Genomic DNA, 14,787 nt, shown 5'->3' on the forward strand with positions numbered 1-14,787 from the left:
ACAGACCGCAGCACTGGGGTGGGGGGAATGGACAAAATAACCTTCACCTACTGCCCCAACCTCCTACTCCTCATTCATTCAACAAATGTCCATTGAGCACCTGCTGTGTGCCAGCCATTGTGCTGGGCACTGGGGATACAGCAGTGAGCAAAACCTCTGCCTTCGTGTCACTGACATTCTGGGAGGGAAGACACCAGATAAGCAGATCAACAACAGAAAAAATATGTCAGGTGGTGAGGGAGTGGTCCATTTTGCTATCGGGGGAAGCATTCCAGGCAGAGAGAACATTAAGTGAACAGGCCCCAAGTCAGGATCGAGCATGAAGAACAAGGTGGCCTGCGGTCTTCTGGTCCGGTTGGTGGCACCACCATCCACCCAGTTTAAAACACCTTTCTACCTCTGATGGCGTCCTCCTCTACTTAAAATCTTCCATGGCCCCCATCATTTACAGGGCAAAGCAAAGCCCCTTGATCCGATGTTTCAGGTCCTTCAAGATGTTCCCACTCCACTTCCAGCCTTTACCTCACCACCCCGTGACTCAGCAACACACCACTCACTCACTGAGCACTCACTGCAGGCACTGTGCTAAACCCGCCACCTGCATCACCTTTATTCTCAGATAACCCTAGGGAGTGGGTGTTGCTATTTAACTGGTGAGGAATCTGAGGCTGGTGCCCAAGGTCACCAGCTAGCAAGCGGTGGAGCTGGGATGGCAGTTCAGGAAGTGTGACCGCAGACCCGATCCTCTTAGTGCCCTCTGCGACTTAGAAAAGTGAAGGATCATCTGACACACTCAAGACTCGTGCTTAGGTGTAATTATTACTCTTGTATTTAATCATATGAAATGCCTTGGGCCCATTAGAGACTTATAAGGCCTGAGTTTGAATCCCAGCCATGGCTGTAGAAGTGTTGGAATTGGTGGCTGCTGGAATATGGGGGTGGGGGAGGGGAGGAACACGAAGAAAGCCCTCCCAGCAGGTGCACATGAGGGAGGGTGCTTCCAGCCTCTGGTCAGTGCTGGCTGGGCGCTCAGCTCTGTGCCCAGCAGAGTGCGGGGGTTGTTTCTCTCTCAGAGCCTCAGTTTCCCCATGTACACAGCAAGGCGTGGAGCAGTCTGAGCAACTTGACCTCTTCCATATCACAAATCCCCTTTGATGATTTAATGAAAGATACAAACCCCGGAAAAATGCATAGACATGAACAATTTACATACACTTTCTAGGGGACACAGGCTCCCCCTGCCCCCTCCCCGGAATCCATAAACTTCAGGTGTAGCTGTCAGGAAGCAATGTGGGCACTGTTTAGGCTCCTGGGCTCTAGCGAGCAAACAGACACACTTTAGATCCTGGCTCCGCCCCCCACCCCCACCCCATACTAGCTCTGTGACCTCATTATAGGGCTTTAACCTGTCTGAGCTTCAGCCTTATTAACATTAAAATAGGTCATTATATGTGCCTCTTATGCTGTTGTGAGAACCCATTGAGACACTGTAGAGAGATGTTCAGCTTGGCAGGCCAAGACTTGTGATGAGCAGTCAGTACACGGAGACTCCACATATTTAAGGAATTAAGTGTGGCCTATGGACCACCTGCATCGGAACCCCCTGGGGGAACTTACTAAAATGTGGTTTCCTGGGCTTCCTGCCCAGAAAGTCCGATTCTGCAGGTCTGGGATGGAGGTCATGAGTGTGCATTTGAAACCAGTCACTGCCTCCCAGATCTGGCAGGAGTTGGTTTGGAAGCTCTGTGCCAGTCCAGCTCCGGAAGAGACAGACAAGTTTCCAGGTGGGCTGGGAAGAGCAGATAACAGGTGCAGAGTCTCTGGGTGTCCATCCTCCTCCCAACCCGGTATGCTATGGCAGGTCTTGTGCCCCACAAGCACCTCTCCCCCCCAGGAGAGGCCCAGCGTCCTCCAGGCCAGGATGCCGGGGGAGGGGCGAAAGGAAAGGGCCTCCCGGGAGAGGGAACGGAATGGAAAGTGAAACCCGACCACCCAGAGTTTCACTTTCGTTGCCTCCGAGCACCATCCAGGTGGCCCGGTGATCCCCAGACTACACAGGTCCAGCTGCTGTGAGCCCAAGACTGGGTCCCCCGGCGCACTACGTTCCCAATGGCCAGCAGCCCCTGGCAGAAGCAGCGGAGGAAAGTCTCCGATGACAGCAGGCGACCCACGGCAGGAGCCGGAGGTCCCCTGCGCCTCCGAGACTGGCTGGTGGCACAGATCGAGAGTGGGCGCTACCCAGGGTTGCACTGGGAGGACGCGGGCAAGACCCTCTTCCGCATCCCCTGGAAGCACGTAGCCAAGCAGGGCTACCAGGCACAGCAGGATGCAGCGCTCTTCAGGGTAAGGGGACAGGGGACTGGGGTCACCCAGCCTTGGGGGCAGGCTCACGGTCCCAGCACCCGGACTGACAAACAGCTGTGTGACCATGGGCCACTTGCTGGCCTCCAGGATTGAGGGTCCTGTTCTCCACATGTGGGAGACCCTCAGAGACCCTCTTCCAATAGCACCAGCCAAGGCTGTCACCACCTGTCCCAGCCCCACCTCTCAGAGTGCCTCTCCTCCCACTCACCCGGCAGTGAGACAGCACAAGTGCAAGTTCCCTCAACCTCCCACACCCCAAACCGCAATCTCTGCAGCTTGGGGACCTTTTCTATGCTCCCAACACCAGCCCTTCTCTGGGACCCCCTGCAGGAATGGCCTTCCCTTCCCCAGTTATCCTTAACGTTTTCTAAACTGGCTCCTTTCCATGAACATTTAAATTCTGGAACCTCTCTTCTGAGCAATAAGCAACAAACCATGCATCAGGCCACCGCCACCACCCCAAACACCACCGTGACCTCCAGCCCCTCCTTCCTGGCCCTCCCTCTCCTCTCACAGTGTGAAGCAACCCTCTCTCCAGCTCCTCCCCACCCCCCAGCCCCATGCCCAGTCTGGCTTCTGTCCCTCCTGCTAATGTCTTTAGTTGCCAAATCCAAGGATGCATCCCTGTCTTCATCCTCCTTGACTCCTGGGTGGGTCTGTACCTGGTGGACCCTCCCTCCTTCTTGAAACATTCTTACCTGGTTTCTGGAATCTCTGCTGCTCACCCCCAAGCCCCTCCCAGGCCCCTGTTTCTCAGCCTCCATCCTGTGCCCTCCGCTGTTGGGGCTCCCAGCACTCACACCTGGACCTCACGTCCCACTCTCCTGCCTCCAGGGCCTCAGCTGGAGGCTCCGGGCCTTCCCTCCAAGCCTCAGGCCTGCTGGTCTAGGTGCCTCCTGGAGCTGTCTCCTGGATGGTCCCCAGCCCCTCAAACACACGTGCCCCCCAAAACATCCCAAATACCACACTCATCAGCTCACTCCCCTGAACAACTGCCACCTGTGTACCTGAACCCTGGCCACTCCCCTTCTTCCAACCTCAGTCTGTTCCATGGCCAAGGCCTGCTGGCTCTTCCTGTCGAACATCTCTCCAGTCCGTCCACTTGAACCCACCCCTTCCATCTCTCCCAGGACAGCTGGAGTGACCTGCTTCCCCTATCGGCTTCTCCTATCCCTCGGCAGTCCACACAGTCCTGCAGGGGGGATCTTTCTAAATGCAAATCTGGCCTCCATCCTCCCCTACTCAGAATCCTTCCACAGCTCCCTGCTGCCCTTGTGAAAAAGCCCCAGCTCCTCATCCTGGCCTGGAAGCCAGGCACAAACTGCCCCTCCCCCCCCCCATCTCTCGCTCCACTCCCTCCCCTCCCCCACTTTAGTTCTTTCTGTTTCTCAATGCTTCATGTCCTTGTCACCATTAGACCTTTGCACATGCTGTCCCCTCTGCCTGCAACACCTCTCCTCTTCACCTTTGCCTGGCCAACTGCCCTGTCCTCAGCGTAAACATCTCTTCGAGAGAGCCTTCCCTGATGCATTTACTTATTTAGTGCATTTATTAAGCCCCAGTTCAGTACTTCTCCCAAGTCCAAGGCAAAGGCTCATTGGAACAACTTTCTCTATGAATTTTAAGTGCCTGGTATGAGTCTGTCTCTTCCAGCAGACCAGGAGCTGCTTGAGGGTGGCGACATCAAGCACAATGCCTGGCACACAGTAGGTGCTCAATAAGTGTTGAATGGGTGGTTGCATGGCCTGTCCCTTAAGACTTCTATGCTGTTGGTCAGAAGTGAGAGATTCTGGGGACTGGCTCTCCCCACCCTTCTGGCTGCTCCAACCCGCCGCTGACACACACGAGTGACTCCTTAGCTTCAGGCCCTCTGGTGCCCCAGAGCCCATGGGATAAAGCATGGCCTTCAAGGACGTTCATGATCTGGCTTCAGCCTAGCTCTTCTCCCTTAATTCCTCTTCCCTTCCCCCACTCCCCACATACAGTCCATCCTCATTCACAGATTCCATATTTGCAAATTCTCCTACTTGCTCCAATTTATTTGTAATCCCCAAATCTATACTTGCCTCACTTCCGTGTCCATTCATAGCTATACACAGAATGGCAAAAATGTAAGTCGACCTTCAGGAATATTCGAAGCTGAGGTCAAACATGGCAATTCCCTGCCTTCTTGTTTTGGCTCCCGTACTGTAAACAAGTGGCCTTTTCACAGTCTATTTGGCGCCACACTTTTAAATATTTCTGTGCTTTTTGTTGGTGATTTCACTGTTTGAATGGCCCCCAAGCAAAATGCTGAAGTGCTGTCTAGTGTTCCCGAGTGCAGGAAGGCTGTGATGTGCCGTATGGGGAAAATAATGTTAGACAAGCTTCATTCGGGCATGCTCCACAGTGCTGTTGGCCATGAGTTCAATGTTAATGAATCAGCAGTATATATTAAATAAAGCGTTCTCAGACAGAAACACACATGAAGCAAGATTATGTATTGATCGGTTGATGAAAGCAATGTGACCAGAGATTGGCAGGAGCCTGGCCCTGTATTTCCCCTAGGAGCCATGGTTCCGTGTTCTCTAGTTCGGTGTTTGTGGAGACTATAGAATATAACTGCCTTGAATAGTGACAGTCTCCTGCACACGCACCCTCAGACACACACCCAGCAACAGCAACCCCGGCTGCTCACCGTTCCCCGCATGCATCGTGCCCTTCCACACCGCCAGGCCTTTGCTCAAGCTATTCCCTCTGCCAGGAGTGCCACTCCACCCCTCAGCTTCCTACTCACCCTTCAAGGCCCAGGTCAGGGCATTCAACAGATATTTTTGGAACATCCTCTGTGTGCCAGGCGCCATTTTAGTTGTTCGGGCATCTGGCAGTGAACAAAACGAAGGTTCCTCTTGCCTTGATGATAGCACCCCCTGCCCTGTGCCCTCGTTCCTTTGAGTATTCTTAATGCTATGAATAAGTGCTGCAATAAATCAGCGCTGGCTGTGTGCCAGGCGCTGTGCTGCGCACTCTACACACACCGGCTCATCTTGCACCCGCCACAACCACGTGAGGTTAGGTGGTTATCGACACCTACAGACGATGTTTACAGACAACACATCGAGCCTCAAAAGGTCTCACCCCTGGCACTGACACAGGAACTGTGGCTTTTCTGTTTCGTTGTCTGTGTTTACCACTAGTCCTGGAGTCTCTGAGGACAATGAGTGGTGCAACTTAGTTAAATCCCCCTTGGCCCTGAACGTGATAAATGTAGCAATGCGTCTCCTGATGGCCTCCCCTTGGACCACACTGCTCCAGCCACACTGGCTGTGCCTGAATTTATCAATCTCTTTCCCACCGCAGGCCCTTTGCACTTGCCGTTCCTCTAAACCTTCAGTTTGTCAGACTGTTCTTTTCATTCACGCTTCAGCCCAAATGTCACCTCCTCAAAGAGGGCTTTTCTGATCGCCCTCTCGAAAGTAGCCCCTCATTTTTCTTATTTATTTACTTATTTATTCCCTCCACCACAATAAACAGTCATTCCAGTGTATTTAACAAATATCTTTGGTTTGCATGTTGATGTTTTGTGTGTGTTCTTACCTTATACACATCATGTGTTGTACATCTCATTCTGTGTCTTACTTTGTTTTTCATTCATGACCATGCTTTAAAGATCTGTTCTTGTAGATCTAATCTCTTGCTCCTAGATGCTTCTAGATGCTGTAGAGACTCTATAGTGGGCATCCATGACATGCACACACCCATTCTCTTTCCCAGCGTTGGACACAAATTTGCTTCCAACTCCCAAGACCACAGATAATGCTGCTATGGATTTCTTTGACCAGGTCTCCCCTTGTGATCCCCTCTGAGAATGCCTTTGGAATTGGGAATTGGGATTTTTGCTCACAGGGTATTTTTATACTACTTCATTCAAGTAGCATGCCAGATTACCAGCCAGGAGCACCACACCCACTCCACACCCACCGGCAACTCCCCACCACGTTTCCCCTACACCACATCCCCCCAACTCCTGTATTAGCCCTCTTGCTAAAGTTAGCTTATTGGGGATAGCTCACATTTTTATTTGTGTTCCTTTGCTACGAGTGAGTTTAAGCACCTCCTCATATGCTCATGTCTTCTGGTTTTCTCTTCCATAAGCCACCAATTCCTATCCTTTCATAAGAATTTTCTCTGTAGGGAATGTTCTGTTTCTTGTTGATTTGCACAAGTTCCTTGTATGTTCTAGATTTCAGCCCCTTGCTGATTTCAGACAGAGTAATTTTTTGCCTTGTGGGTCATGTGTTTTAGGTTTTGTGTAAGAAGTGTTCTCTGCCCCTAGAAGGTGTTCTCCTATATTATTGCCTATTAATTTTATAGTTTTACCTCTTACCTTTGGTTTTTTAAATCATCTGGAGTCTCCTTTGTATTTGGCAATAGGTAGGGATTTAGTTTTATGGTTCTCTAGATAGCAAGTCACTGCCATTATTTTATATCCCATCACCCTATTTATTTTTTCTCTTATTTACCACAATCCATAATTTGGAATATCGTTATTTCTGTTTAATTGATTGCAGCTGTCTTCTCCCACTAGACTTGGACTCCTTGAGAGCAGGAACCGTGTCTGTCTTGTGTCCCATTCAATCCCCAGCCCTGGCTCAGACCTAGAACACAGAAGGAGCTCAAAAAACATGTGTTGGAGGGAGGGAGGGAGGGAGGGAGGGAGGGAAGGAGAGGAAAGGAGGGAGAGGGAGGGTGGGGGGCAAGGCAGACCCTCATCCCTCCGCAAGGCCCCAGCCCCTACCCCAGGCTATTCCTCCCCAAGTTCCCCTGCCCCTCCCCAGGCCTGGGCCGTGCACAAGGGCAAGCACCTGGAGGGCACCGACAGGGAGGACCCCTCCACCTGGAAGACGCGGCTCCGCTGTGCCCTGAACAAGAGCGCCGACTTCCGTGAGGTGCGCGAGCGCAGGCAGCTGGACATCTCCAACCCCTACAAGGTCTACAGGATTGTGTCTGGCGATGCCCGTGGCCCAGGTAGTCCCCTGCCCCTGGAGGTAGTGACCAAGTGTGGCTCTCTGGTTAATAAGGATCTCACTTTGCTCACCTGTCAAATGGGGAATGAGGGACTCAAATTTTGACTCATGGGCTAGTAAATTTGGAAGGACCCTTAGACCAGCCAGTTTATCTCCCTATTTGAAAAGGAGGAAACTGAGGCCCAGAGAGAGGTGGGCTTGCCTGAAGCCGTGTAGTGAGCTGGGGTCCTCTTGCCTGGGGTCACCTCAGTTGAGGGGGCCCATGTCTCTTGTTCTATGCAGTTGCCAAGGCCTGTGCTCCCCGTGAAGAGGGGGGCATTCCCTCCAGCCAGCAGGAGCCCCCTGGGGAAGTGACTGAGCCCACCTGTGGGACAGACCAGGTTGGTAGGTCCTTCCAGCCCCTGGATCCTTGCCAGCTCAGTCACCTCTCACCCAAGCCACCCATTGGCCCTGCCCTGTCCGGCCCTGACCCCCCGCACTGCTCTCCTCCTGGCAGCCCTGCCTCTTCCCACTTCTGCTCCAGCTCTTGCTCCACCGGCAGCCCCTTCTCCTCCACCAGCTTCAGTTCCCTCCCTCTATTTTCTCCACACTCACCCTCCCCCGCCATATTTGGGACCATCACTCTGCCCCATGTGTCAGCTCTGCCTCCTCACTGTTCCCATCAGGCCCATCAGCTCCGTCTCCACCGCTCTGTCTGTGTCACCCCCACTATCTCCACCCCACCACCTCTACCCATCATCGATGGCTCATTGCTGTCCCCATCCCCCCATCAGCATCTAGCCCATGGCTCTGTCCCCCCATGTCTATGGTCTCCAGCTCCCTCACCTCTGCATTTACCCCCAGCACCCTCTCCTGTCACAGTGACCCACTCTGATGCTGTTACCCACAGCACCCCCGTCGACTCTCTCTTTACCTCCATGGGGGGCAGGGGGCTTGAGCTCTGAGACTCTGAAGCTTTAAAGTTCCTTTCAACCCCAGCTGGCCTTCAGCCTACCCAGACCTCCCTCTGCCCTGGTGAGGACAGTCTGGGAACTCCTGTGACCCACAGGTCTCTTCTCCCACCCTAATGGCCCCCTCTCCCAATGCTCAGGATGGCTCCAGATTAGCCACAGAGGATGAGGACAAGGAGCAGCCCCCCAGGCTGGCCCAGGAGGGCTTGTTGCCACCAGCCACCCTCCTCCCAGGCCCTTTGGCCGACCACAGTAAGGACTGGGCCTCCTCCCCCACCCCTGCCTCCTCCCCCACCTCCTCCTTGACCTGGGGAGCCAGGGGGCCAGGGTGAGGTGGTGCCTGACTGCTTCCTCTCCTTCCCCAGGGTACCAGGCATGGGACCCCAAACACCCCTGGAGTGTGATGCCCTCTCAGGACTCCAGCAACCCTGGTAAGGAACCTAAAGGCCCTGCCCTCTGACCAGTGTGCAGAACTGGGCAGGGCCCAGGGCTGGAGCCAGCTAGCCTCCGTCTCCCACCCAAAGCAGCCAGCCCAGACTGCCAGTACAACCACCACAACAGCTAATGTTTGCTGCGGGCTTCGTGTATGTCAGGCATCCTTCCACGCCCCCCCCCCCCAGTCCCATGACGCTGTTCTCCCCAATGTACATATGCAGAAACCGAGACACAGAGGTTAAGAACCTTGCCCAAGGTGGCACAGCTAGCAACCCTGGGAGAGTTGCTAACAGGTCACAGCCCCTAAGTGGCAGTGACAGAGTAGAATCCATGGACCTAGCTGCCGAGCCCACATCCCTAACCATAGAGCTGCTGGCTCCTCCAGTGGGATTGTTATGTTGTCACTGTCGTTGCTGTTATTACTTCTACCAGCATTAGAATCTTTGCCGGGAGAAAGCTCCTAGAACCCCAGAGGATTTGCTGGGATGGCCTCGGGGCCATGCCCTCATTGCAGATGGCCCCAGAGCCATCTTTGAACCACGGAGCTCAACTAAGTTTGTTTATACTGGAAGCTATTGCTTATTACTACTACCACTACTAGAATTAGTATTATCACTGGTTGGGAAGGAGCACCAAAAATTCCCCGAGGTGGGGGCCAGAAGCACCGCCCAGTCCCCTGCCCAGTTGTGGAGCGGGGAAGGATGGGGCAGGGCGGCGCAGCCAACGCCTGGCCCGCGCGCCCCGCTCTCCGGCCCGCAGGCTGCTGGCTACACGTGCGGGTCTTCTACGGCGCGGCGCTGGTGCGGGAAGCCACCGCGCGCACCGCCGAGGGCTGCCGTCTGAGCCCGAAGGCGGCTGCCGCCACCGCCGCCGCCGAGCGCCTGCTGGGGCCACCCCCACGCGTCGCGCAAGTCCGCTTCCCGGAGCCGCCGCCTGGCGCCCACGTGCTGCAGCGCCTGATGCGCCACCTAGAGCGCGGCGTGCTGCTGTGGGTGGCGCCCGAGGGCGTGTTCGCCAAGCGCCTGTGCCAGGGACGCGTGTACTGGCGCGGCCCGCTCGCCCCGCACCGCGCGCAGCCCAACAAGCTGGAGCGCGAGCAAACCTGCCAGCTGCTCGACACGCGCCGCTTCCTGGAGGGTAAGAGCGCGACAGTAGGGCCGCTGGCAGAGCGAGGCAGAGTGGCGAGGGCACAGGGGGCGTGGGCATGAGGTGGGCAAAGGAATGTGGACAGAGGAGAGTGGGCACATGAGATGTGGGCGCAGGGGAACGGGCTTAAGGGTGGTGGGCATGGGATAGGCACGGAAACAAAGGATATGGCACCGGAGCATCGGAATGGGAAAGATTAGGGGCACCAGGAGGGCTGGGCACAGATATGGATATAGGCGCATAGGAGGTGTAGGCACCAGAGGCAGGCTTGGGGCATTGGGTGTGGGGCGCAAGCATAGGACTTGGATACGTGTGTTGGCATAGGGGCTCTGGGCACAGGTGAGTGGCAGTGGCATAGGGTGGATATAAAGCGTGGGAGTGGGCATAGGTGCAGCAGGCAAAGGACGTGAGCACTGGAAGTGGGCTCAGATGTGGGACAGGCATAGGGGCGTGGAAGTGGGTAAACGGCACAGGCACACAGTGGGGATGTGGGCTTACGTGGCTTGGGCATGGGATGCGAGCACAAGGTGGGATGGGATGCCTGAGTGGGATGCCTAGCTCTTGGCCCAGCCCCCACAGTCTCGGTTCCCGTAGAACTGCGCGCCCACCTGCAGGATGGGCACCCGGAGCCAGAGTACCAGATCCGTCTGTGCTTTGGCGAGGAGTACCCGGGGCCCCCGGACCAGCCCGAAGAGCGGCTCGTCATGGCGCACGTGAGTCCCTCCCCACTCCAGCAGAGAACCAGAGCCTCCAGTTTCCTCCGGAGGGCCCCTTGCCAACCCCTTCCAGTCTCAGCTGCGCCCCCGACCCGCTGTATGACCCTACCTGAAAAATAGGGGTGGGGAAGGGCTGTCACTAGGGCTGTGACTTCCCACCTAGAATGCTGGGGGCGGGAAATGGGGAGCGTGGCTCATTGCCCCACCCATCCGCGCCCCCGCAGGTGGAGCCGGTCTTCGCCCGCGAGCTCCTCCTGCACTCGAAGCGCCTGAGCTCCGGCGCCCTGCCGGCTCCTTAGCCTGGCGTCCCCAGTGGGCGTCACCCACCTTCTGACGCCGCTGAGTCAGCCCTATGCGGGTCGCTTCCTCCTCTCAAGGCAGCCCCCTACAGGGTGCAGACCCCTACCCCTAACCCAGCCCTGCACGCACTGAGCCAGTGGAGTTGGGGCCTCTCCCATCCGTCGCCCACGTTGGCGGGACAGCGGAAGCCAATCGTGCCTCGACCTCTCTGCGGCGGGGATGGAGCCCTGGACCCGCCAGTAGGCGGCACCGCCGGGCCGCTGGGCCTGGGGCGTCAGTGGGAAAACGAACTCGGCCTTGAGGCCCCGGAAACGCAGCAATTGGGGCAGAAACAAGACTTTATCCCTTGTGGAGAGCCCAACATGCCAATAGCGACTTACTCAGAGCCTGCCTTAACCTGCAGTTGAGCCCACTGTAGCGTTTGCTTAGAGCTTAGTGTACGACACTTAGACCCTCAGGGTTGTTTAGAGTGGGGCCACCCAGGAACAAAATTGCCTGGCCTCAGAGGGGCTCTGAATTTCAAAACCCTTCCTCTCCCCTGCCACTAATCTCTCTTCTTTACTTGGGGGACTTCGGAGGGTCCCAACACTGAGGACTTGATCTGAACCCTGAGCTTTGGATGCTTTGAACCGCCAGCACCTGGAGGACACTGTCTTTGGAGAAACTGAGGCAAACCCCCCAAACACAGTCGTAAGGCAGAGGCTAGAGTGGGAGTCCAGCCCCTCTCCAAGCCCCTCTGATCTTTGCAAACTGTAACTTGCAGTGAGTCCTTGAGAATCTGGGTTCAGGGCACAAGCATAAAGCTGGTTCCCCCTGGCTTGTGAGTGCAATTATCAGACCTTTTTTCCTTTTCTGATTTCTGACTTTATATATAAGAATCCTCTTCCGGATGCCAATATAATAAATCCCTCTTAGTAATACATGAATAACCCATTTTTATGGGGGGGAACTGTATGATTCAACAAAGGACAGAAGTCAGTTAGTTGCTGGGGTTCTTTTTAGACATTTAACAGACATTTATTGAGCAACTACTCTGTTCCAGGCCTCTGTTCCAGTGTCCAGTGCGTGACACTGGAGCTAGAGCAAAACAGCGTGTTCCCTACACTCTTGGGGTTCACATTCTGTTTTCCAGTGAGGATCCAGTGACTGTCCCCTCCCCCTGTCCCTCACAGAAGGGGTGCTGTTAAGGAATTATAGAATCTTGGGTTCAAATCTCAGCTTTGTCACTAGCTAGCTGTGGGACCTCAGGCGAGTTACTTAACTTCTCTGAGCCTCAGAGCCCTCGTCAGTTCAAAAGAAGCTATGAAGGTCTCTGGAGCAGGGTTGGTCAGAGTAAATGGGTAGCGGGGTGGTGGTGGAGTGGGGAGTGAGCTGGCCTGGCACAGAGTAGGTGACCACTGACTTGGGAGTGTGAGAGCAGGGAGGATGCTGTCCTGTCCTTCAGAAGGCCTGACTGTCTGTTCTGGGCTTTGCTGTACCTCCCAGCCCGAGGCTGCAACTGGGGTAGCCTCAGTTCAGAGTGACAATCCACAGCTACGTTCAAACCCCTACTCTGTGCTAGGCTCTCCAAGCGCGCTGGATTCTGTGTAAGGGAACCTGTTGCCTCCTCGCCACAGCCTGCACAGCTGAAGAGTTGCCAGCTCCATTTTAGAGATGGGGAAACTGAGGCTCAGCCAAGGTCTTGAGATGCCCCTTGGGAGGGGGGATGTCTGTACTGGAATGGCTGCCCTCCCCACGCTAGTCACTAGGGGGCGCCAGGGGCTCGGCAGAACTGGGTCTCCCAGGCTTTCATCCCGGCTCCTGGCGCCCCTCCCCGCAGACACCCCTGTGCTGGGAGGGCAGGGAGCAGTGTGGCCCCAGGGGCTCTTCCCTGCCGGGAGGAGAAAACAGCCCACAGGCCTGGCAGGAGGAGACGGGCAAGGGGGACTAGAGGCCCCCCGGGCTTTTCTCGCTCTGTGAGGACTGGGCTCAGGCTCTGCCTCTGCTCTGCTCTCTCTGCCCTTGCTTGTGTACCTGCGTCTCTCTCCGTACCTCCTCTCTCTCTGTGGATTTCTCCATTTGTCTCTGCGTCTCAGTGAGTCTGAGTTTCTCTGTACACTAGCTGTGTGTGTGTCTCTGTCTCTGCGTGTCTCTGTCCATTTTGCTTGTCTCTGTCTTATCTTTGTTTCTCTCTTTATGTCTCTGCCCCTCTCTGTCTCTGTCTACCCCTCGCCCCACCCCCCGTCTCTGTTTCTTTACATTTCTGCCTCTATCTCTTCTGGTTTCGGGCTCTGTCCCGCTCAGTTTCACACCCTGTCCCTCCCCAGCCACTGTCCCCCAGCACATGTGGGCTGGGGGGCTCTGTCCCTTCCCTCCCACCTCCTCACCCCTGGCAGGTGCTCAGCTTCCCAGTCCTGGCCTCTCCTGCCCGCCTCTCCCAGGCCTTGGGGGAGTGGGGAGAGGGAGGGAGGGAGGGCAGTCTGGCTGGCCCACCCCTTTTTGCCTTTCCAGGCTGGGAGGCTGGGCCAGTGGGCCTTTTAAGCAGCCTGGGCTGGCTGTTCCGGACACCAGCCCTGGACGCCGCGCCTGGCCCCTCTGGTCCCCACAGCCCGGCCAGCCTGGCCAGCATGCAGCAGCAGCAGCCCCCGCCCGGGCCCCAGGCCCCGGCCGCCGAGCCGACCAAGCCTCCCTACAGCTACATAGCCCTCATTGCCATGGCCATCCAGAGCTCGCCCGGGCAGCGGGCCACCCTCAGTGGCATCTACCACTATATCATGGGCCGCTTCGCCTTCTACCGCCACAACCGGCCTGGCTGGCAGAACAGCATCCGTCACAACCTGTCACTCAACGAGTGCTTTGTCAAGGTACCCCGTGATGATCGCAAGCCAGGCAAGGGCAGCTACTGGACACTGGACCCCGACTGCCACGACATGTTCGAGCACGGCAGCTTCCTGCGCCGCCGCCGACGATTCACCCGGCAGACAGGTGCTGAGGGGACCAAGGGCCCCGCCAAGGCACGCCGTGGACCCCTCAGAGCCACCAGCCAGGACCCAAGGGTCCCCAACACCACGACCGGCAAGCAGTGCCCATTCCCGCCAGAGCTGCCAGACCCCAAGGGCCCAAGCTTTGGGGGTCTGGTGGGGGCCTTTCCAGCCAGCATGTGCCCGGCAACTACGGATGCCAGGCCTCGGCCACCCACGGAGCCCAAAGAGATGTCCACGCCCAAGCCTGCAGGCCCAGGGGAGCTCCCCACGGCCACCTCGTCTTCCCCATGCCCAGCGTTCGGCTTTTCTCCTGGCTTCTCTCAGGCCGACAGTTTTAACAAGGCCCCTACACCTGCCTTGACCCCCGAGCCGGGCACCGGGAGCAGCTACCAGTGCCGGCTGCAGGCGCTGAATTTCTGCGTGGGGGCCGACCCAGGCCTTGAGCACCTCTTGGCCTCGGCAGCCCCCTCCCCTGCACCACCTACCCCTCCAGCCTCACTCCGGGCCCCACTGCCCCTGCCAGCTGACCCCAAGGAACCCTGGGTTGCAGGTGGCTTCCCTGTCCAGGGAGGCTCCGGCTACCAACTGGGGCTGACCCCCTGCTTATACCGGACGCCAGGAATGTTCTTCTTTGAGTGAAGGCAGCCTCGCCTCGGGCAGTCCCTGCAGGGCCCCTGCCAACTGCACCCTCCAGGTTGAGCTTGGCTCTAGGACCTGGAGAGTTCTCGAAGGACCCAGCCCTGGCAAGCCAAGGACAACCAGGACAGAGAGACGGGCGAAGCCAAGCGCGAGCAGAGCGTTCAGCCAGGCCCCGGGGCCTCTGCACACACCTGGGGGTGAGGGGAAGTGGGGCCCCTTGGGAGTGACCCTGTGGCTCTCAGGGCCAATAAAGGCAATGTGATCATGA

General features: G+C 56.6%; 2 protein-coding genes across 3 annotated transcripts; both read left to right on the forward strand.

The window, feature by feature from the left end:
• The first annotated feature begins 806 nt into the window (after positions 1-806).
• LOC138401171 (interferon regulatory factor 4-like) lies at positions 807-13,119 on the forward strand. 2 transcript variants are annotated; one of them, XM_069496474.1, is made up of 8 exons: positions 807-2,343; positions 7,182-7,371; positions 7,653-7,750; positions 8,461-8,572; positions 8,686-8,751; positions 9,515-9,892; positions 10,496-10,614; positions 10,995-13,119. In XM_069496474.1, the coding sequence occupies exons 1-8, from the start codon at positions 2,110-2,112 to the stop codon at positions 11,322-11,324; spliced, it is 1,527 nt and encodes a 508-aa protein (XP_069352575.1). In that variant the 5' UTR covers positions 807-2,109; the 3' UTR covers positions 11,325-13,119. The 2 variants fall into 2 exon arrangements, with proteins under 2 accessions (XP_069352575.1, XP_069352576.1); XM_069496475.1 differs by having other exon boundaries at positions 10,842-11,058.
• A 45-nt stretch (positions 13,120-13,164) lies between these two features.
• On the forward strand, positions 13,165-14,787 carry FOXS1 (forkhead box S1). Its single transcript, XM_069495920.1, has one exon. It carries the CDS (start codon positions 13,524-13,526, stop codon positions 14,517-14,519), a length of 996 nt encoding a protein of 331 aa, XP_069352021.1. The 5' UTR covers positions 13,165-13,523; the 3' UTR covers positions 14,520-14,787.

Source organism: Eulemur rufifrons, chromosome 20 (assembly GCF_041146395.1).
Source record: "Eulemur rufifrons isolate Redbay chromosome 20, OSU_ERuf_1, whole genome shotgun sequence".
NCBI classification, from domain to species: Eukaryota; Metazoa; Chordata; class Mammalia; order Primates; family Lemuridae; genus Eulemur; species Eulemur rufifrons.

What these genes read in the sequence shown, in the direction of transcription:
- LOC138401171 (XM_069496474.1), top strand. Translation starts at nt 2,110, where the DNA reads ATGGCCAGCAGCCCCTGGCAGAAGCAGCGGAGGAAAGTCTCCGATGAC. An exon ending in CACGCGCCGCTTCCTGGAGG is followed by an intron (nt 9,893 to 10,495) that starts GTAAGAGCGCGA and finishes CGGTTCCCGTAG; the next exon opens with AACTGCGCGCCCACCTGCAG. An exon ending in AGCGGCTCGTCATGGCGCAC is followed by an intron (nt 10,615 to 10,994) that starts GTGAGTCCCTCC and finishes CCTCCTCTCAAG; the next exon opens with GCAGCCCCCTACAGGGTGCA.
- FOXS1 (XM_069495920.1), top strand. Translation starts at nt 13,524, where the DNA reads ATGCAGCAGCAGCAGCCCCCGCCCGGGCCCCAGGCCCCGGCCGCCGAG.